This window comes from Acomys russatus, chromosome 4 (genome assembly GCF_903995435.1).
Source record: "Acomys russatus chromosome 4, mAcoRus1.1, whole genome shotgun sequence".
Taxonomy (NCBI): domain Eukaryota; kingdom Metazoa; phylum Chordata; class Mammalia; order Rodentia; family Muridae; genus Acomys; species Acomys russatus.
In genome coordinates this window covers 80,783,996-80,805,461 of record NC_067140.1, presented here as the reverse complement: position 1 = coordinate 80,805,461, position 21,466 = coordinate 80,783,996, and the positions used below count along the sequence as shown (strand labels likewise).

Here is a 21,466-nt window from a genome sequence, read left to right as displayed (position 1 = left end):
CAGCATAAAATTAAATGGAGAGATACTCAAGTAAATTCCTCTAAAATCGGGAACAAGGCAAGGCTGCCCACTCTCTCCATATCTCTTCAATATAGTTCTTGAAGTTCTATCTAAAGCAATAAGACATCAAAAAGAGATCAAGGGGATTCAAATGGGAAAGGAGGAAGTCAAATTATCCCTATTTGCAGATGATATGATAGTGTACATAAGTGACCCCCAAAATTCCACCAGAAAACTCCTACAGCTGATAAGCACCTTCAGCAAATTAGCTGGATACAAAACTCAAAAAAGTCTGTAGCCTTCCTATACACAAATGACAATCATGCAGAGGAAGAAATTAGGAAAACTACACCCTTCATGTTAGCCACAAGCAATATAAAATATCTAGGAGTAACTCTAACCAACCAAGTGAAGGACTTGCTTGGAAAAAATTTCAGAACTCTGAAGAAAGAGATTGAAGATGACATGAGAAGATGGAATGATCTCCCTTGTTCATGCATCGGGAGAATTAACATAGTAAAAATGGCCATCTTACCAAAAGCAATCTACAGATTCAATGCAATCCCTATCATAATACCTACACAATTTTTAAAGACATTGAAAGTTCAATTCTCAACTTCATATGGAAAACAAAAAACCCAGAATAACTAAAACAATCTTGTACAATAAAAGGTGCTCTGGAGGAATCTCCATACCTGATCTCAAACTGTACTATAAAGCAATAGTAATTAAAACAGCATGGTACTGGCACAGCAACAGGCTGGTTGATCAGTGGAATCGAATTGAAGACCCAGATATGAATCCACACACATATGGTCACTTGAATTTTGACAAAGAAGCCAAATCCATTCAATGGAAAAATGATAGCATCTTCAACAAATGGTGCTGGTCTAACTGGATGTCTACGTGTAAAAAAATGCAATCAGACCCATATTTGTCACCATGCACAAAACTCAAGTCCAAGTGGATCAAAGACCTTAACATAAAACCAAAGACACTAAATCAGCTAGAAGAAAAAGTGGGGAAGAGCCTGGAACACATTGGCACAGGAGGCGACTTCCTGAGCAGAACACCAACAGCCCAGGCCTGAAGGTCAACCATTAATAAATGGGACCTCATGAGGCTGAGAAGCTTCTGTAAGGCAGGAGTCACTGTCAACAGAACAAAGCAACAACCTACTGACTGGGAAAAGATCTTCACCAACCCTACATCTGACAAAGGTCTAATATCCAAAATATATAAAGAACTCAAGAAATTAAACACCACCAAACCAAATAACCCAATTGAGAAATGGGGTTCAGAACTAGAGAATTCCCAACAGAGGAATATTGAATGGCTGAGAAACACTTAAAGAAATGCTCAATGTCCTTAGTTATCAGGCAAATGCAAATCAAAACAACTCTGAGATTCCATCTTACACTCATCAGAATGGCTAAGATAAATTCAAGCGGACACCACACACTGTCGAGGATGTGGAGAAAGAGGAACACTCCTTCATTGCTGGTGGGAATGCAAACTAGTACAGCCACTTTGGAAATCTATCTGGTACTCTCAGAAAACTGGGAATAGGGCTTCCTCAAGACCCAGCTATTCCACTCCTTGGAATATACCCAGAAGATGCTCCAGCACACAACAAGAACATTTGCTCAACCATGTTCATAGCAGCCTTATTCATAATAGCCAGAACATGGAAACAACCTAAGTGTCCATCAGTAGAAGAATGGATAAAGAAACTGTGGTACATTTACACTACGGAATACTACTCAGCTATTAAAAACAAGGAATTCCCGAAATTTGTGGACAAATGAATAGAACTAGAAATGATCATGAGTGAGTTAACCCAGAAGCAGAAAGACTCAAATGATATTTACTCACTTATATTTGGACACTAGCCCAAGGGGCATGTCCCATGAAAGTCTTCACTTACCAGGAAAGTGGGACAGAGGGGAGGACATCCTATTGGGACTCTAGGTGAGAGAAGCATGGGAGAATGGGGAAATATAAGGATCCAGAGAGTTCTAGAAACCCACAAGAAGAATATTATGATGGGCAGATCTGGACCCAGGGGTCCTGCTCAAACTATGGCACCAACCAAGGACAATACGTGCAGTAAACTTTGAACCCCTACTCAGATCTAGCCAATAGACAGGACATTCTCCACAGTTGAGTAGAGAGTGGGGACTGACTTTCACACAAACCCTGGTACCCCATATTTGACCACGTCTTCTTGATGGAGAGGCCTGGTGGCACTCAGAGGAAGGATAGCAAACTACCAAGAAGAGACTTGATACCCTATGAGCATATATAGGGGGAAGAGGCCCCCCTCAGTCACAGTCATAGGGGAGGGGAGTAGGGGGAAAGAGGGAGGGAGGGAGGAATGGGAGGATACAAGGGATGAGATAACAATTAAGAAGCAATATGAATATATATATATACACACATATCTATACACACACACACACACACATATATATGGGACCAGTCAGTCACTTTGGGAAAATGAAAAATTTAAATAATCTTTTAAAACCTTTATAAAATTTTTATTTGCTTAGTACTGGGGATCAGACACAGGGCCTCACACACATTAGGCAAAGCACTGTCCAGGCATAGATTCATATTTATAATTTCTTAATAGTCCACCTGGTCCTCATGCTTGTATCCATTAGTGGCGTTGAAGATGGGGGTCTAAACAGCGGGCTCATTTTGAAGCCTTAGTCTGTGTTGGCAGCACACACTCTCTGGGCCCATTTCCATCTCTCCACCTTTATCATTTCAGGTCCTTCCAGCAGGCAACTTCCCCTGCATCCTCTTGCCTGGGAGTTTCCCTGGGTTCCAATGTCCACCTTGACTGCAGCCACCCAACCAGCTGCAATGCTGAGGGATTCAGGTTTCCCACAAAGGGTGGAATGGAATGTGAAGGTGGCCTCTATGTGAGATGAACACCTGTAAACCAGTCCCCACGGATGACTCAAATCCCAGTTGCAGTAGCGATAACTTGCTCATTAATGCTTTTGTCTGCAGCTCTCTCTTTCCTGTCTCACCTCCTCAACGTCTTGCTAGTGTTCCCTGGGGCAACCTTTCAAATTAACTGCGTGCACTTGACTCCTTGCCTAGAGTCTTCTCCTTGGGATATTCAGATGCAGGCAAGCTTCAGCTCGGATGTGTAACCTCTTGGTGCTGCTCTGTTTGTGTAAATGAGCCAGCTCAGACAGGGTGCTATTTGAAGAAAGGCAAATCTAGCCAAGATTAGATGGACCTCGCCAGAGAACATCAGGGACATTATAAGGATGCCAGGAGCCAATGTGGGAGCTTTTATAACAAAGCGGAGCCATCTGCCAGCCTGTAATAACCAGAATATGAAAGTCCTAATCTGGGATACAGTTAAACTGTTTACTCTCTGTTTGTAGTTATGTATTTAAAGCTTAACATGCTCTGAATGGTGGATTTAAAATCATACGCACATTGTTTTACAAAATTGGCATGAAGTCCTTTTAATGCAATATGCAAATTATATTAGAAGCTTGCGTCAAGACCTGGATATTTTCACTTTATTGTTATTCTTCTTTACCCTTAAGGAAAAACTGGGAGGACCATAGCTCTGTAAATGTCTTGTGGGGTACCCAGGACCTCTCTCTCCAAAACACTTTCTAATAAGCAATTTCCTCCTGACCCATAAAACCTCCACAAAGCACCTCAGGTGAACACTGAGGCACCGGGTATGCTTGCAAACTGCAAATACGGCAGACGTTCAATTATCCCGAATTCATCAAAACTCCTAATTGAGACAGGAACTCAAACCTTACAGTTTAGTTACTTTAGTTGTAGATGGGTGACAGACTTCCTCATGTAGTGCCCCCCCTGCTGACATGCATCAGAGACAGAGAGGCCCATGGATGCTTGCTGAAATTCTCCCAGCCAAGTGAAAGTGCAGAATAACTTCAATAATAATGCTAAGTGGGACCCTTGATTAAATTTATTGATCACTCACTTCCCAATTTCTATCCTTTGCTGTGACATTCATGGCACCCGCTCTGCCGTCTAGGAATGTGCCCCTCTCCCCCCTGCCCCACCTTTGAGGCTGGACAACTCTCGCTTCTTGCTGGTTGCTTTTTTCTACCACTCCTGGGATTACCTAGCGCCAAGCACCAGTCTGCTGATCTCATTATGTTAACGTGTCATTTTGTTCTCATGTACAAGACCTGTTCTCTCCACTCCCCATTGTGTCTCTGATGGGGGCCATAAACACCCTTGTCAGTTGTTCCATCAGCCGAGGGGCCAAACTTTTCCAAAGACCTAGGGTGTAATCTGGTAGTGCGGACCTCAAGATGAGTATGCCGTGATTTGATGAAAGTGTTTAACTTGTTTTGACTTTCCTTGTAGACCAAGTGCTATTATTAGTGCTAAACATGATAGGTCTCGTCACCATGGCCATGTTGTGCACTATGCTTACACTCCTCTACAGAGGAGAAGGAGAAGGCTTCAGTAGCTGAAACAACTTCTCCAAAATCCTCAGCCAGCATACAGCAGAGTAAAGATGCGATGCGAGGTCAATCTAATTCTTTGGCCCGTGTTCCTCCCAAAATACAATACTATGTCTCCTGCAAAGATGTGAGGGAATCTACAAAAATGACATGTGGATGGCTTTGGAAAGCTCCAAGTAGGCACAGGATTAAAAAAAAGAAAAAGGTGGGAGGGTACACCTAGGGTAACCCTGATGGGAGGGTACACCTAGGATCACCCTAATGGCTGCTTCCAGTCGCAGCTCTGATTGCTACCTTTCTCCAGTCATGTGGAGCTGTGAGACCAGCCAGCAAAGGCCTGGAGAAGGGAGAGAGGCAGATGCCAACAATCTGTGCAGAAGCCATGAGCAGGTGTTCTAGCCAAGCTTGTGATGAGCGGCACTGCTGATGAATTACACGTCACAAACACACTGCAGCCATTTCATAAGTAATTAGCTGTGTGGCATGGAGTAGACACCACCCAGTCATTTGCTTCATTTCTTTACATTATCTCTTCCCCTTCGGGCTTGCTTCAGAATCAAGCTGCAGGTACAAATGACTAATGAACCAGTGACAACACTAATAACGGCTAGGCTAATAATCATACAGCTAATGGTGACAATGCTAATTAAGAAAGTGCTAACAGCAACAGCTTCCGCCTGTGTGACTATTCATCTCTGGGAGGCAACGATGAGTCGGTCAGACTGGGTAGAGCCATGGGAGAGTAGCGCAGTAAAGTCAGGCGTGAAGCTGATTCTTTTGGCACTACCTACCTACCTAGGAGAACTCAAGAACACTACAGTGTGGGCCCACTTAACACAGTGGGTCATCAAGAAAGCAGAAAACTGATCAATCTACTGAATGAGACAGCCCTCAGTCATCATGGACTAAGCATCTGAGCAGGACTTTCTTATCAGAGATAGCCTGCCCACCAGGGAGCCCTGGAGCTGATGTTCCCTCTGCCTGTCACTTGGAAGGAACAAACACAGCAGGCAGAGAGGACAAATCAGTTGGCATGGAGATAGGGGCATTAAAAATGGGCCACAGCAGCTGAGTATGATGGCGCATCCCTGTGATCCCAGCACTCGGGAGGCAGAGGCAGGTGGATCTTTGTGAGTTTGAGGCCAGCCTGGTCTACAAAGAGAGTTGAGGACAGCCAAGTCTACACAGAGAAACCCTGTCTTGAAAAACCAAAGCCAAAAAAAGGGGGAAGGTGTGGCACAGAGAATAGGAGTGAGTTCTATGGGAAGGAACTCTTTAGTGTGCATTTGAGAGATGGATCTCAGGCATGCTTGCTCAGCAGCTTCTGGGAGACACATGGCCTGACACATGAGGGAGAAGGTCACCAGGATCTGTCTTAGCATTTTGTATAAATCAGCCACTTCCAGCACAGTTCAGACCACGCTGAGGTCCCTGATCAGATGAAGTAGATTCCCAGGTCTCTCAATATTGTAAGTGCAGTCACCTCTGGAATATCAGAAGTGGGTTGTGGAGGCGATACTGAGTCTTGGGTGTTTAGGCGGAGGACTGAAGGTCTCATCTCCAGGGAGTGGGGAGGAAGCTAGGATGTGAGAGCTCAGGGGAACTTCATGTCCTGAGAACCTCCAGGCTCTCTGACATTGGCTGCCCAGTAGCCTCACACTCTGGTGTCTTCTGAGAAAATTACTGAGACTATTCAAGAGACACCAACATTCATAAAGCACAGTGTCCCCCCAGGATACACCCCCTGTAATTAAAATAGTCTCCTTAGGATAACCCAGGACTTTGAGGTCCCTCTAGACTACAAAAGCTCCAGCCTGCAGGAAGAAAGGTAACATCCTGAACTGTGAAAACTATGAATTCTTTTAAGTAGAATTTTTTTTTTGGCCTCTTTTCTTCTCTTTTTCATTTATCTGACTTCCTCTTAGGCAATCATCACACATTCTAGTGCAGATCGGCAGCTCTCAAAATGAGGTGTGGGTGGGGGGTTAATTTTCAAGTTCTCAGTTAACATTGTCAGGTTGGTTAGTTCCCTATGTGGACTGAGGGATCTGTATTCCATCAACCTGGAAGCCAGCTAACAGGGGCTTCAGGCCTCTGATGGGGACCTTCAATCACACTGTCCAATGCCCCAGTGCAGGTGAGTTCCTTTAGGACAATCTCCTGCCTCAGCTCCGTACATTCCATCTTCTCCACATGTCACGTGCAACCACCACAAAGAAGCCATCAGTCTTACCTGCCCCGCAAAGAGCCCACAGACACCAATGATACACAGGATGTTGAACACAGCAGAGCCCACGATGGTGCCAACTCCCACATCGCCCTTCGTGATGAAGACTCCTGAAACACAGACCAGAACCAGTCTGGCTATAGTGGTCCAGCTGCATTCCAAGAGGGACCTGAGGGACATTTCCTAGTTCTAGACTATGCCTAGGACGCAGAGGAAACAGTCAAGTTTTAGAGGGAGATTTGAACCCAGAGGCCCTGGGTCTAGGAAAAGACCGCAGCAGAGCTATGGGAGGATCTGCTGGGATTATGAACTTAATATTTTGCCAGTGGCGGACAAGCCACATTTGAGGCCCATCTTCCCCGGAGCCCTTTTCTCTCATACAGGGAAGGGCCGAGCCATCCTCCCAGTGTCACCTACCTATGACCGATGTGAACAGCTCTGGGGCTGAGCTGCCTGCTGCCATGAATGTGGCTCCCGCTACATCTTCACTGAGGTGGAGACGCTGCACAAGGAACAAAGACAAGACAGGTGAGTTGGGATTTCAACTGGGAAGATGTGGGACTGCGGGGCCTGAGGCCCCATGCCTTGAGAAAGGCAGCACCAGGACTGCAGAAGGCCCCGTGGGCTGGGTTCAGTCTCTCACACTGGCAGCTCCTGCTTTATGGTCACCTCACTTGCAGGACCAGCAGGGACTACAAGACGCCATTAGCCAATAGCTCTACAGAAGATTTAGGCGTCCATGACCCAAATGTAGCCAGGGGCTGTTGTGACAATAACCAGGAGGATGGAGTGGTGAGCTGAGCACACCATGGACAGTGTTGGGGGACAGTGTTGGGGGGACAGTATTGCATAGTCATTTCCTTTCTAATGACAGCTCTGCTCAGCTCCCTAGGAGTTGGTAGACACTCTGATTTTAGAAGAGATGTGGAAAACCCAGAGTTGTTTGCAAACACCATGGCTGTTATCGTGCTTTGAATAACCTCACACGAGCCAGGTTTCAAGGCTCTAAATGTGTCCGTGGAGTCACCCACCTGAAGGACAGTCCGAACCCTTGACCTTCAAACACTGAGTGGCGCAGCAGGAGAGAAAACTTGAGGCTGAGGGGAAAATAGCAGCCCCAGATCTTTGAGGACAACTCCTCATTCCTCAAGTCACCCTGTTTGTTAAACCGGAAGGTGATTTTCAACAACACAAGATGAATGCACTTTAGAAGCTAGCTGGTGTGTTTAGCTTTCTGGCATTCCAAAGTAAGCTGCCAGTGTGGGTAAGTTCCCTTCTGGCTCCAGGGCAGAGACTTCCCAGTTTCCACTTCTCAGAACACCAGTGGCTGCACTTCCCTTCTTGGCCACAGAGAGGCAGTGTGGCCTTGGAGGAGCCTCTGATAGTGGCACTCTCTTCAGGATCCTGGGTTCCTTTGGCTCTGCACTCACAGTTAAAGTTCACATGGGGTACTGAGGAGACCCCGAGATGGTATCTCAACACTAAAAGCTGGTGGGGAAGCCCCAGCACTCGCGTCTCAAAGGGTGGGGATGGCCAGAAGGCAACTTGACTCTGGAGCCAGGCGTCTCGTAAGCTCAGCTTCCAAGAAAGCTTTGAGTTGCTGCCCTTCTGTTCTGAGCTCTATGTGCTGGGGTTAGCTGCGGCTTGTGAAGCTTGGCCTTAGGTCCTGTTTCACTCTTGCTTCCAGATCTCCTTCCTCTCCTCCCTCCTTCATGCTTAATTTACTCTGGCCTAGTAATACCTCACTGGACTCTTAGAATCACTCGGCACAAGAGGCTCTCTTGCCTCTGCATCGCTAGGCGCTATGATGGGTGGCAGGGCAGGGCAGGGAGACTCTTCCTTACCTTCATTCTGAGAACAGAACAACTCCTGCGTCCCCTCATCACGGCGGACACCCTGCGCTCCCTATGAACAACACGCCCTGTTGCTCCCATTTCGGTTCATTCCGTATCTTTTCCTGAAACTCTTTGCCGACAAGGCTCATTGCTGCAGACATGGCTTCTTTGGCCCCTCCCTCCACACAGCCCTGCTGTGGTACCACGGCAGAACTCATCACTTGCTCCCTTCTCTCTGCACCATGCCCCTACTGGGTGTATCCAGCCTCCTGCGAATACAGTCAGCCTTTGAGTTCAGTGGGGATTCATTCCAGGAAACCTTCCTTCCCCCAAAGACCCAGCCACCCAAATCCAAGCATTGTTCAAATCTCATATAAAATAGTGCTGTGATTACATATAACGGATACATATCTCCCCCGTGTATTACAAATCATCACTAGATTGCTAATAATCCCTGATATAATGTAAATGTCATGCAAAAAAAAAAAAAAAAAAACCACAAAAAAACAAACAAAACAAACAAACAAAAAAACAGCCTGTATTGTCCAGGACATAAAGGCAAGGAAGAAAGTCTATATCTGTCCCATACTGATGCAACTTAAAAAAAAAAAAAGTTTGATCGAAGGTTGAATGCTTAGATGTGAAACAGGCATAGAGAAAGTGGAATACTTCATTTTGCTCAGTGGTCCACAAACCCGTGCATGGCCAGGGCTAGGCTGTGCGTTCTCTGGTTTCCTTCCCAGCCTTTGGCACATAGCTCGGCTGGGGCAGAGCCTAGCTCAGTGTTTACACTACTTATATTGGCCCATGCCCCTCGCCCACAGCTCAGGAGACCCCACTGCAGCTTCTGCAGCTTGCACATGGCCTGAAAGCCTTCCTACTCCTGCTGTCTGATGGCATCACTTATGTGCAAGCTTCTGGCTAAGGCTGCTACCTCAAGACCAGGAATGGCGTGTTCCTCCCCTCGCTGAGTCTTTGCTTGCTGGCTAATTTGGAAACACCCCTCTCTCTCTTTGCTTCAGCAAAGCAGATCCGAGTCTATCTATCCACTGCAGGCAAAGAACTTCTCAGCACTCTAACACCTTTGTATGTTCCGTGGTGTAACTTCAGAGCTGTCTAAAATCCAGTGGCTTACCCGACCCATTGCTGGAGCACTGCGTCACCGTATTAGCACTCCTTTTTCTTTCCTGCCCAACACTTTTCCTGGCTTGAATCAACCCCCATCCTAAGCTATGATCTATTGTGCAGCAATGTGGATTTCTTTCTAGAATCATTGTCACCAACGTCCAAACAACGTGCCTTGGAGCATCTGTGGCTTAGCCTCTGAGTTAAACTGGGAGAAAACCCTGAGCATCAGCATCAGCATCACCTCTCTACAAAGAGGTGAAAGCAAAGGTGGTATGGAGAGTCCCTGGCTAGGAAGCCCTGCTGGGCCTTGAAGGGTGGTCCCGCATCACGGCCCTCCCATCCTGTGAAAGAATGGAACTCCAGGGAGTGCGGACCACAGGCTCTCAGAAAAGACACAAACATGGGAAACTCTGTTTCATCCTACTCATTTCTACAGACACACCATTAGCTCAGCCATTAGGAGGGCTTTAAGCACATGGAGCTGCACTCCCAGAGACAGGCATGTGGCATGACATGCTTGCTTGTAATTCATTTTGCTCCTGAAACTGGACTTGGTTGGGAACAGGGAGAATTCTGGGAAGGGAGGCTCCTCATCTGCTTTCTTCCTCTCTGGATAGCTGCGGACCCTAGAGGTAGAGCCAGTTTTGACAAAACCTGTTGTAGAGTTGCGACTGACTGGTTTGAAGAGGACCCAGCAGTAAGCTCAGATTGCCCTGGGCTCAGGTCATGACTCCACTCCTAAGCAGCCCTGTGACTTGGGGCAGGATGCTCCAAGTCTCTGAGCCTTGGTTTCTCTTGGATTCCTAGAGAGGAGCTCATTGTGGTCACCCGGCGGAGTCTTGCACGCCATTAAAGAGAAGATGGATGGGTACATTCACACCGCACTGACTTAGCTATGCAGGCAGTTGTCTGTACCCCAGAGACCCAGGAAAAACAGCATCTTTATTCCATTCAACACTTTCTTTCCTTCTTAACTTTTTGTTAAAGGCTCACTCCACCCTTTTCTGTTCTGCCAGCTACTTGGTTGCTTTTTTCCCTAGAAGGACATGAATGGTCTCAAATGTTCTATGCGCTTTGTCAATGGAGGGCACATGTTGATATCTGTATTTCTGTATCTAGGACATAATACATATCTTTGTTGTTGGCGACAAAAATGTCACGTGGGAAGAGGCCGTGCAACTTTGTTTTGCAAAAGAGTAAAGTACTGAGAGGTGGCGAGTGGGCTCTGTGCACCTCCTCAGCTACTGACTCAAGTAAACTCAGACAGAAAATACTCAGGAAAAAACCCAAAGCAAACCTGTATCCGTAGTAAACATGCACAGCACAAACTTTTCTTCATCATTTCTCTCTCAAACTTATCCTTTGACCAGTAGTTACATAACACTGACATTGCGCTAGGCATTGTCCAGACATGGTTTAAACCTCACCGTCTTCCACCAGTCTAAGAAGGGAGTTGAACAGCCCAGGACTTAGAAGTAACCTGCTGTGGGCATTGAAGGGTCACAAATGCCCCTTACTGAGGGCTGAGCACTTCCTTGTCTTTGACGTAAGGTGAGCCTGTTCCTAGGCTGGATCGCTGTGACAAACGTGTCCCCACTAGAGCACTGTGCACTGCAGATGCCACCTTGTTCTCCCTAACCTACTGTCACTGTAAAGAGGAGCATGCTTCTATGGCCTTTCTAGAGGTTACTGTGCAATGACTGTTTATTTCTAAGTACAAAAACAAGCTTCCAGGGCTTGGAAGAATCTACCTAGGCTAATAATCTTCCCAGTGAGGTGTCCAGACCAGCACCCTCAGCGTACTCTGAGACCCAATTCCAAACAGATTCTGACTGCCTTCTCCATTGGTCTTTGGGACCTACTGAGTCAGAGACTGTGGGTAGAGCAAGAAGGGGACACATGGCTTGATGGCTGCTGGACTTTCAGGTGGGAGAGGTGTCTGGGGGAGCTGCCTTCTGAAAGCTCAAATGCGGAATTAAAAACAGTAGACAAAACAAAATGCGAAGCTTGCATGTAAGGAAAACACACTTCAGGACAGACCGCAAGATGAAAGTGATGAGAGAACGGAAGCTTCTAGAGAGGGTGAGCATTAAAGAAACCTTTCTAGGTTTATTTATTTATTGTGTGTGTGGGTGCGTGTGCATGTGTGTGTGCCTATTCGTAGGTGAAGATGCCAAGGGCACATATGTAGAGGTCAGAGGACAGCTTCCACCATGTGAGACTTGAGGGCTGAATTCAGGTCGTTAGGCTTGGTGGCCAGTGCTTTTACCCTCTGAGCCATCTTGCTGACCTCTGAACGTATTTTTTAATTTGCTGTTCAGCCTGGCATTGGCTGTGATAATGTATGCGATGTGTAAATCCTTTGCCTAGTTCCCAGAGCCTGCCAGGCTTCCACCGAGAGTACAAAGAATGTGAGGGAAGCCTGTGGTGGTGGTAGAACCTTAGCCTAACAGGACCCCAGAGGGAAGAAATGACGGATGGAATGACAGGAAGCCAGAAGCAGCAGGATTGAAAAAAAATGGGGCGGTGGCGGTGAGCAGAGCACAAAGCACAGATGGCCCCCACGCCTGGGGTGCCGACTGCAGATTAAACATACAGGGGATCAGGATTGTCTGAAAACTGTCGACATCTGCAGGGAACACACAGCTTTGGTCTTGTCATTAGTACCTAAACAACACACAGCAGCATCTGTCTCCAAAGGACTTACATCATGATAGTAAAGTACACAGGAGGATCCGTGTGGGTTGTTCCTAAACGCGGCACCTTACTACACACATTTTGTGTGCTGGACCATTCATGAGTTATATTGATACAAGACAATCCAGAATCATCCCATGGACACACTAGCAGTACCGACAGATGCAGTGGGGAAAGAAGCTGAACCACCCACCGGGTTCTGAAATGTTATACATGCCTGCCTGAGCCCTCGCTCAGGCATGTAGGTGCTTACATATAAGACTCTCCAGGACCATGGAGATGAGGCTAGATCATGCAGGACAGTCCCCACCCCAGGCCTCTCTCGAGCACACTGGAAATGGCCCCCACATACCTCACAGATCTTTTCCAAGGACGGGACGAAGAAGTCGTCGCACACGATGGCCAACGCATAGAACATGTACATGGCCTGGAAGAAAAGAGGCGAGAAAGGGCGAAGCATCAGGCAGAGCCAAGAATAAAGGGGTTGATAATTTTCTGCTTTGGGTAAGATCATCTGTTTATCATAATTTTAACTTTGTATTCAGAGTAAGTACAAAATCTTTGCAATTCCTGAAAGACCCATGGCCTTGCTGTAGATTCGTCTTTGACCTCACTACCTGCTGATTGCCTCTTGTTCCACTTCTAAAACCCAAAGCAGACCACGGGCACCAGCTTCAGGAATGCTGTGCTTGTTTCATCTGCCCAGAATACTCTTCCCCTTGAGGAACGCCATTGTGTCACTCCACTGTGCTTTTCAAATACCAACCTGTCTCCCTGCCCATCTCTTCCTCTCTATCCTCTAGCTTGCTTTTTTAGGGGGCATATTACAGGTAAGTCCGTTAGTCTGTTGCCGCTTTCCACCACCAGGAGTTGATGGGGATATGAAGTTACTCTTGTGATCACTGTTGCATTCTCAGAAGTCATCCCAAGGCTGGCCTGAAAGCATCGGTAGTTGCCCATGTCCCACTGAGGTTACTTAATGCCCGGTCCCTGCAGGCTCGCCTGTGCAAACTTGCTTCCACGTTGTGGTCAGCTATCACTAGGGCATTCCTAGAATCTCATTTTCTAGGCAGAGATTTTCTTTCCCCTTATTCAAGGTATCATCTTGAAGAATGAGCATTTGTTTGGATTCCAGTGTTGACTGACTGCCCACCACAAACCTATCACTTCTTGGGGGGACCCCAGCACCTTCACATATTCACAGTGCCTTGGGTGGAAGATGTCTCACCCTTTCTCCAGGATTACGTGTGGATTGAACAATCAATGTGTGGAATTCCTAGTAGCGATGGCTATTGGTTCAGAGGTAGGCACGTGACTTTGGCCCACCCAATCAGATACAAGGAAAGAGTTATCAACTTTCCAAAGAGGGACATTTCTCACTCTCTGTTGCTCGCTGTGGATAGGAAGCGTGGGATTCTTGGATGGGTGAAGTTGACTCTGACTGGGAAACAGCCGAGTCCTCAACAACATCATGGAGCCAGGAATCATATAGTATTAACCCACCATGCCTTTGGACTTCATAGCATACTGGCAACATTGCTGGGTCAGGTTTATTTGGAATTTTCCAGTATTTTTAGCCTAAAGTGTTTACCAATGCTGGCCCAATTTCCAGCATTGTCACTAGTAGATTTATTATTGTCTTCTCTTTTATAGTCCCACTGATTTCTGCTTTACAGTACAGACCCCCAGTCACACAGGGCATAAGCCTAAGACCCAAGCCAGCCACCAGAACACACCATTTCTCATCACAAAATGATAGGTGCGCAGGAGGCCTGCTGAAGGCCAGGCAGAGATTAATAGGGTTTAAATACCCCTCAAGCCTCTGGCTGACAGAAGTAGCAGTCATACAGAGAGCCTGACAATGGTGCTACCACATTAAGAAGCTGAACTAAGAGGCATATGTACACACACACACACACACACACACACACACACACACACACACACAAATGCACACCCAGATACGCACACACAAATGCACACCCAGACACACAGATGCATACACACACACACGCACACACACATACATACACCCCAACATCATGTGAAACGAAGTGAATGTTGCCATTTCATGAGCCAACCCTTTGTCTTTTGCACTTAGGCTGTTAGCGGTGTTTCTGTTGCTTACAACTTTCTTTCCCGAGGTCTTTGCTACAGTCCTAGCTGGAAATGATCTCAGGTCATTGGCTCTTGGCCAGTGCACTAGTTTAACCCCCTGCTTCCCTTTGCGTGCACTTGATCTTCTCCATGTGTATGTGTTCATCCTCTCTCACAGGACAGGGGGATTGTCAAGCACAATGTAATACTCCATTCTTTAGAAACATCACATGAAAGCATAGAGATAACGTGCCCAATGTGCAGACTATGCTGAATTATCAAAACCTACCAAAGTACACCACAGGGGATGGTTAGATCAACTACGACTCATCGTTTGGTGCCGTGTTGTCAAGAGCGATTGTGTAAATGTACATTTAGTGATGAGCAAATCAATCTACACTGCACTATTATATGAAAATGTTAAAAATTAAGCCTTTCCTTTGTTAAATTGTTTAGATATATGTGTGGACCAACTCACATATATAAGCACATTTGCATATGAGTTGGTCATGCTGTCAACTAGCCATGTTTCTTCATCAGAATGAATTGATCTGTATTTTATAATCATTAGCCATATTTTCTCCCTTTTGCCCTAAATTTTCACTTCTTGTATGATTTGTGTAGGTGGTAGGAAATTTTAGAGGTAAATATTTTTATATTTTGTTAATCTCCAAGAAGCCAGGAAGAGTAGCATCCAAAGAAGACTCTAAAATAATTTTGTTTATTTGTGTTTTTGAGACAGGGTTTCTCTGTGTAGACTTGTTTGTCCTAGACTTACTTTGTAAACCAGGTCAGCCTCATGGCAATCTGCCAGCCTCTGCCTCCCTGAGTGCTGGGATTAGAGGCATGAACCACCACCCCTGGCTTAAAAATATTTTTTTATTGCTTGATATATATTCATAATCTACAAAATCATTTGCCTGTGGCATTTTTGAATATTTGAAATAAAAAATAATGCTATATTTTACAGCACTGTGCATCAGCCAGAAATACATTCCCAAACCACAATAGACTCAAGCCCTCTTGCGCTGTGTGACGTGGCTGATCCAGTGACATGCAGGTTTTAACATTATCCTTGAAAGGACATCCAAATTAAGTAATTGAAATACAGAGCAACACATCTGTGGATTAACCAAGATCTAAACAAGCTGTCTATCACTGACATAGTCAGCTCATTGGAGCAGCTGGCGCTGCTTAGAAGTCCGTGAACCCTCTCAGTAAGCGCATGTTCCCATATTAAGTATTGATCTCGTTTCAAGACAAGAGCCTCCATCCAATATTCTAACACCGGCGCTTACACTGGGATGAGAAATGAGCAGATCTGCCAAGCTCTCAGTGCTTTGAGTGTGATGGCCATGGGAAGCCACACTGATTTAGGTTCATGAGATAGGGTGAGGCGAGGTGGGGATACCCGCTGTCAATCAGGCAGAGCACACTGGGTGGGGGGTGCTATAAAGCCTGAGAGACCGGTGGGTGCTCCTTGCCTACTCTGGGGGCACTCTCTGGCATCTGGGGAGGAGAGGCTGCTTCTGTGGTTGTAATCCTTTGTAAATCTCTCCCATTAGGCCCACAGGAAAGCAAGTTCCCACCAGGAAAATAAACAAAGAGCACAAACTAGAAGAACAAGGGACCCAACAAAAGGCTTAGAGTCCAGATGTATAGTGCAGGACTCTTACAGAAAACGCAGCGTCCATGGAGCTGTCCACACAACTGGAACAGATCACTGCAGAAGACTAAGGCACTTTCTGATTCATTTACGCAGCCCTACATTTCCAAAGGATAGAGGATATCATGGAGGAGGAGAAAAATAGCATTTGCCGCTGTTCACAATCCCATTCCAGGTCTTGTGCAGAACTCTCTCTCTCTGTCTCTCTGTGTCTCTGTGTCTCTGTCTCTGTCTGTCTCTGTCTCTCTCTCTCTCTCTCTCTCTCTCTCTGTCTGTCTCTCTCTCTCTCTCTCTCTCTCTCTCTCTTACTTCTTCTGGTACTCGTGGGAGGCAGGCATCCCTGGGTCCATTTCTCAGACAATGCAGGAAGACACAAGCAAATGGCAAGGCTTAGATTGAACCTCAGGGCCAGCGCCAGCCTTCTCTAAGCCAAACTCTCTCTACACAGGTCAGCTCTCATCGGTGATGCCTCTGGGTTCCAGCTTGCCTTCTGTTTTTCTGTCTTCTCCAACTGTGCAGAGAAAGGAGTTACAGTCGTCTCCCCTGGGGCTGCCAGTCAGGTTTGCGGACACTCTTCTGTGCCATATCTTTTTACCAGGTTTGCTGTAAAGTACAAGACAGACCTGGAACCTGAACAAGTAGATGTGAGGCCTGGAGTGGACGTGACTGTCATGTCTAGAAAATGGGCAGGTCATCTCTGGCGCTTTAGCTTGACTCTGAGGATCACAGGGTCTTCTTCTCTTCTTTGGAGCTTAGAAGAGCTGTCCGAGTGGGAACCTGCACGTTGGTGTTGGTTGTGCACACTCTGGACTTTGCCCATGTGTCTAGTCTTCCTTTTCCTGAATGGCAGCCGCATGCATCATGTATTTGTAGTCTGCCTTGCTCCAGGCTGTGCTGACACAGAGCAGCTTCTGGGAAGTGGATGGATCCTGGCACAGCTGGTCTCACCACTGAGATCTAGCAGAAGAAATGCCTGGAGCCTGGGTGGATACCCAGAGAGATGAAGAGGTACACCAACTTGCAGATGTGATCCTTCGACACTGTAAATTCTAGTGACTTTTCTTACCTTACGTAGCCTCTGGTGTGGGACCAATCAGTGGGCCATGTGGGTGGCTTACTAGGTTGCTTTGGGGAGTACATGGGAAAAAATGGGCAAAGGTGCCTGGGCAAAGTGACATACCTTATATACCAATATTACTATTGCAACAGTGGCCATGCTATGGAAATGTGGCCAAGCCATCTCTCCAGAGGAAAAGACACATGCAACAGGGCCCTTCACTCTACTTGCTCTTGCCCAGCCTGCAGAGGTCACACGACACAAAGATAACTCTTGAGTATAGACCAGCTACAACTGGCCAACTCCAAGTTCAGCAAGTCAACTAAGTCCAAGGACATTTGAGCGAGTTAATTGTTTTTATATGTGGCAATAGTCACAGATCATGACTGATTGCCTAGAATGCAGACTTTCAAATTTCTTAAGTGACAGAAGGACAGAGAAGAACTTACAGGGCCAGGGAGGACCACAGGTGTTCTCTTCCACCGATGTGATCTTCGTATGTTTGAAGACTATACTACTCAGAGACCACAAAAAACGAGTTTGTGCTGAGGGCGTCAGACTTCAGGTTTTAAAGAATCCTTTGGTTATTAATGGAACACTACTGTACCGGGGCACCAGCTCAGAGCCAGATAGCCTGGTGGGAAGGAGCTCTAACATGTAATGGTTGCTGTCTTTGGACAAACAAGAATGATTTGAGGTCCAGTTTGGAGAGCTGAAGACAAGTGGCTCCCTTGAACTCAAGCTGAGAGGACCGAAGAGTTGAGGTCTGTAGCATAGCCGACACTGTCGGTTGCCTATCCAAGGGCCATTCGTTTTTTCATCTCACAAATATAACTCCAACGCTGTGCTGAATGGTACCTTTAGCTTTTCTAGTGTTCCTGGAGCTAGCTATAGCCATATTCACTGTTTCAGTCGATTGGAGTAGGCCTAGATCCAACTCAAGTCATCTTTTCTTCCTGCTTTGAATTTTGATGTGATCTCTGGAATGGCAGCAGCCGTTGTGTAACTATGAGGTAACAGGAAAAGTGATATATACCAACAGGATAAGGTAGCCAAGACCCACGGGCACCAGTTTCCACCCTCTGCATTTGTTTTCATATGAGAGATGGAAACCCTGCTCTTTAGGTCCCCGTTAGTTGAGGTTTCCATCCTCAAAGCCATGTTATCTCTCTAACTTCTATGGCAGACAGATGCTCAGCTGAGCAAGGGAAGTGGAGGAGCCGAGAGAAGCCCCCACCGAAGAGGTAGTCCTGGAGCCGAAAAATTTAAAGATAACTACTGCCTCATCAGATGACTTCAAAGTTGACTGGGACTAATAAAACCAGAGAACTGGAGGCTGGAGAGACAGCTCAGTGCATAGAGCATTTGTCATACAGTCCTGAGGACAGCATTTGGAACGCAGGTCTCGCATAAGAAGCCAGGCATGGCATGTAAGTCATGTTGTGGGGGTAGAGGTGGAGATGGGGGTGTGAGTAGGGGTGAGGCAGGAAAATCACAGGTAGCTAACTTCCTGACTGCCAGCTTAGTTACATGATCGGCTAGGGATTCAATCCAGGGAAAGAAGGTGGAGAGCGATAGAGCAGGCATTCACCTCTGGCCTCTGTGTGTACCTGCATACACATGCCCACACACTCACTCTCACACACATCTACCCATCTCCACAGGCACACACACACAAAACACGGAAACCAGTAGCGGCAGCAACAACAACATCAAAACAGAAGAATTCTGGCTACAGTGGTTAAACTAAAAAAAAAAAAAAAAGGCCAACATAACAAGAGATATTTGTGGGTTGTGACTTAATGGAGGTGAACAGACTGTAGCTGGAGTGTTGATATCCATAAGTGTTTCTGAATCGCGGGGAAAACGTATTTGAGGAGCGTGACTCTCGCCCTGCTGTTTTATGTGGCGTCTACAGTCAGCAGATTTCACAGATAATTTCACTTTACTATATCATCTGCCCTCCTGGCTCTGTCTTTTGATTCCATGAATGAAGAGCTGGGAAACCCTTCATAGAGTGGGGCTGCGGATCTCTTGCCTGGCTAGAAATTGCTCTAAACCTCCCTCCAAACTGTGGCTCACTAATAGAATAGTAGATCTTCTTCCTCCCTTTCTCTTATAACACGTCAAGTGCTCCTAGGACTAGGATCTGAAAAGGAAAATTATCTCTTTTAAAAGCATTTTCTTTGGGTTGGCGAGATGTCTCTGTTAGTAAAGTGCCCACTGTGCACCACAAGGACCTGAGTGCAGATTCAGTGAAATGCCTACTGTGCAACACAAGGACCTGAGTACAGATCCCCAGCAATTACATAAAGGTCAGTCGTGGCAGTATGTTTGTACTGGGGTCCAGTGTGAGGAGTATGGAGACACATGGCTTCTGGGAGCTTCACTGACACTGACCACCAGCCTAGTGGAACCAGTGAAGCTGCAGGTTCACTGACCTCGGCATACCGACATACACATGTGCACATATCCATATGCCCATGTACACACAACACATACATGCACATACAAAACAAACAAACAAACAAATAAGTAAATAAATGAAATAATTTTCTCATAACAAGTTTTGTGTTTCCTGGCCCCATGAAGCTACAGCAGAACCAGTGTCTACCATTGACTTGGAGACACTATGGACTGCAGAGTGACAGACTTAGCCTCATAGCATAGATGCAGGCTTCAAATAAGATGGTCAGGGAAGGGGTTTTGCAGGGAAGAGGAATAAAGTTGATGGACACCAATGTTCCTTCCCCATCTTTAAGCAAAAATTGGTTCACCACTAATTTTTCAACATCAAAAACCCGCTTCAGTGTGGAAAAGAAATGCTGAATAACTAATCATCCATGGATCCCCCAAGCTGTAACTTACAGGAGTTGGCACATCAGTGCTAGCTCCCTTGTGTTCTGGGTAGGCCAGTTCTCAGCTGGATGGAGTGTCACATGCCCAGAAGGCTGTGTGCCTGCTCATGTACCATCTATCGCCACACTTCCTGCTCATCGCCACACTTCCTGCTCATGTACCATCTATCGCCACACTTCCTGCTCATGTACCATCTATCGCCACACTTCCTTTCCTCACCCCATTTCCTAGTTCCCCAGTGATACCAACCTCTACCAAAATAACAACTTATATTCCAATCTTTGTCTCAAGGTTGTTTCTGGACAGCCCAAATTAAAGCAAAAGGGAGGTGAGGTAAGGAGGAATGTGAGAGGAATAAAATCTAAGGTGAAATCAAGACGGGGCACCTTCAGCAGCAGCCGCCTTCTGGAAGACTACATGACTCTTCTGAGTGTCGGCCAGAGTCATTACTTGGCTGGCATTGGGAAGGTCTTTAGTGCCATTTCAGGCCCTTGGAATTTTTTAATTTTAATTTTTACTGAAAATAGATCTTTTTCATATCTGATCAGAGTTTCCCCTCGCCCAGTGTCTCCCAGATTTTTCCACCTCCTCACCTACACAGATCCATACCCTTTCTTTTTCTCTTTCATTAGAAAACAAACAGGCAACTAAACAAACAAATAAAATATAGGGAAAAACAAAACAAAAAAGAGCAAAAGAAAAAGCACAAGGAATACATGCAGATACAGAGACATGACACATCTCACACACTGAAAGAAATTCCATAAAAACACTGCAGTGGAAACCATAATATTTAAATGAAAAACCTGTAAGGTAAATAAAATGGGGGGGGTGGAATCTAATGGAAAGGATTATAGGTTAAGACATTAACCATTAGCACAGATTCTATGACAATTTTATTTTGAAGAAATAGCAGTAGGCTTAGATGTCCTAGAGGTCAGATGGGGCATCTTAAGGGTAGAGAACTTTCTTGGTATACACAGGGCTCTGGTTTGAATCCCCAGCACTACAATAGGTAAATGAATAAACACACCATGATAAGTGAAGGAATAAATGCACTTCAATGAATGAATGAATAAACAAACAAGATGCTCAGTTGCATCCGAAGCTGTTCAGAGGCATCAAGGCCATTTGTTGTGGAGCCCTGAGACAAAGATTTACTATCTCTGGCAAGTTAGTTCAGTAGAGGGAGAACCTGCTAATGGCCTCCCTACTCTTGTGCTGCCTTCTGTCTTTTCTCTCTGCCCTTCTTGCTCTGCATGACTGCTGCGTGGTCTCTTCCCCTGAGCTATTGGTCCTTGTGTCCTCAAGAGGCATTCACTTCCACTGCTTCTGTTGGGCATCTGCTGAGGGAAGGTCTGGGGACAGGTGGGTAAGGCTGGGCTGGTGCAGATGGGGGCATGGACTTCCAGGGTTCTC

At 46.1% G+C, this 21,466-nt stretch overlaps 1 protein-coding gene across 1 annotated transcript in view; it reads right to left on the bottom strand.

The window, feature by feature from the left end:
* Slc24a3 (solute carrier family 24 member 3) overlaps positions 1-13,328 on the bottom strand; it is a 142,953-nt gene extending 129,625 nt beyond the window's left edge. The window contains exons 1-5 of the mRNA XM_051144931.1: positions 13,260-13,328; positions 12,721-12,795; positions 8,553-8,613; positions 7,126-7,245; positions 6,715-6,818 (exon numbers count right to left, since the gene is read on the bottom strand). Coding sequence (XP_051000888.1) covers positions 6,715-6,818; positions 7,126-7,245; positions 8,553-8,613; positions 12,721-12,795; positions 13,260-13,328 — 429 coding nt within the window. The remainder of the gene's footprint in view (positions 1-6,714; positions 6,819-7,125; positions 7,246-8,552; positions 8,614-12,720; positions 12,796-13,259) is intronic.
* Positions 13,329-21,466: the final 8,138 nt, after the last annotated feature.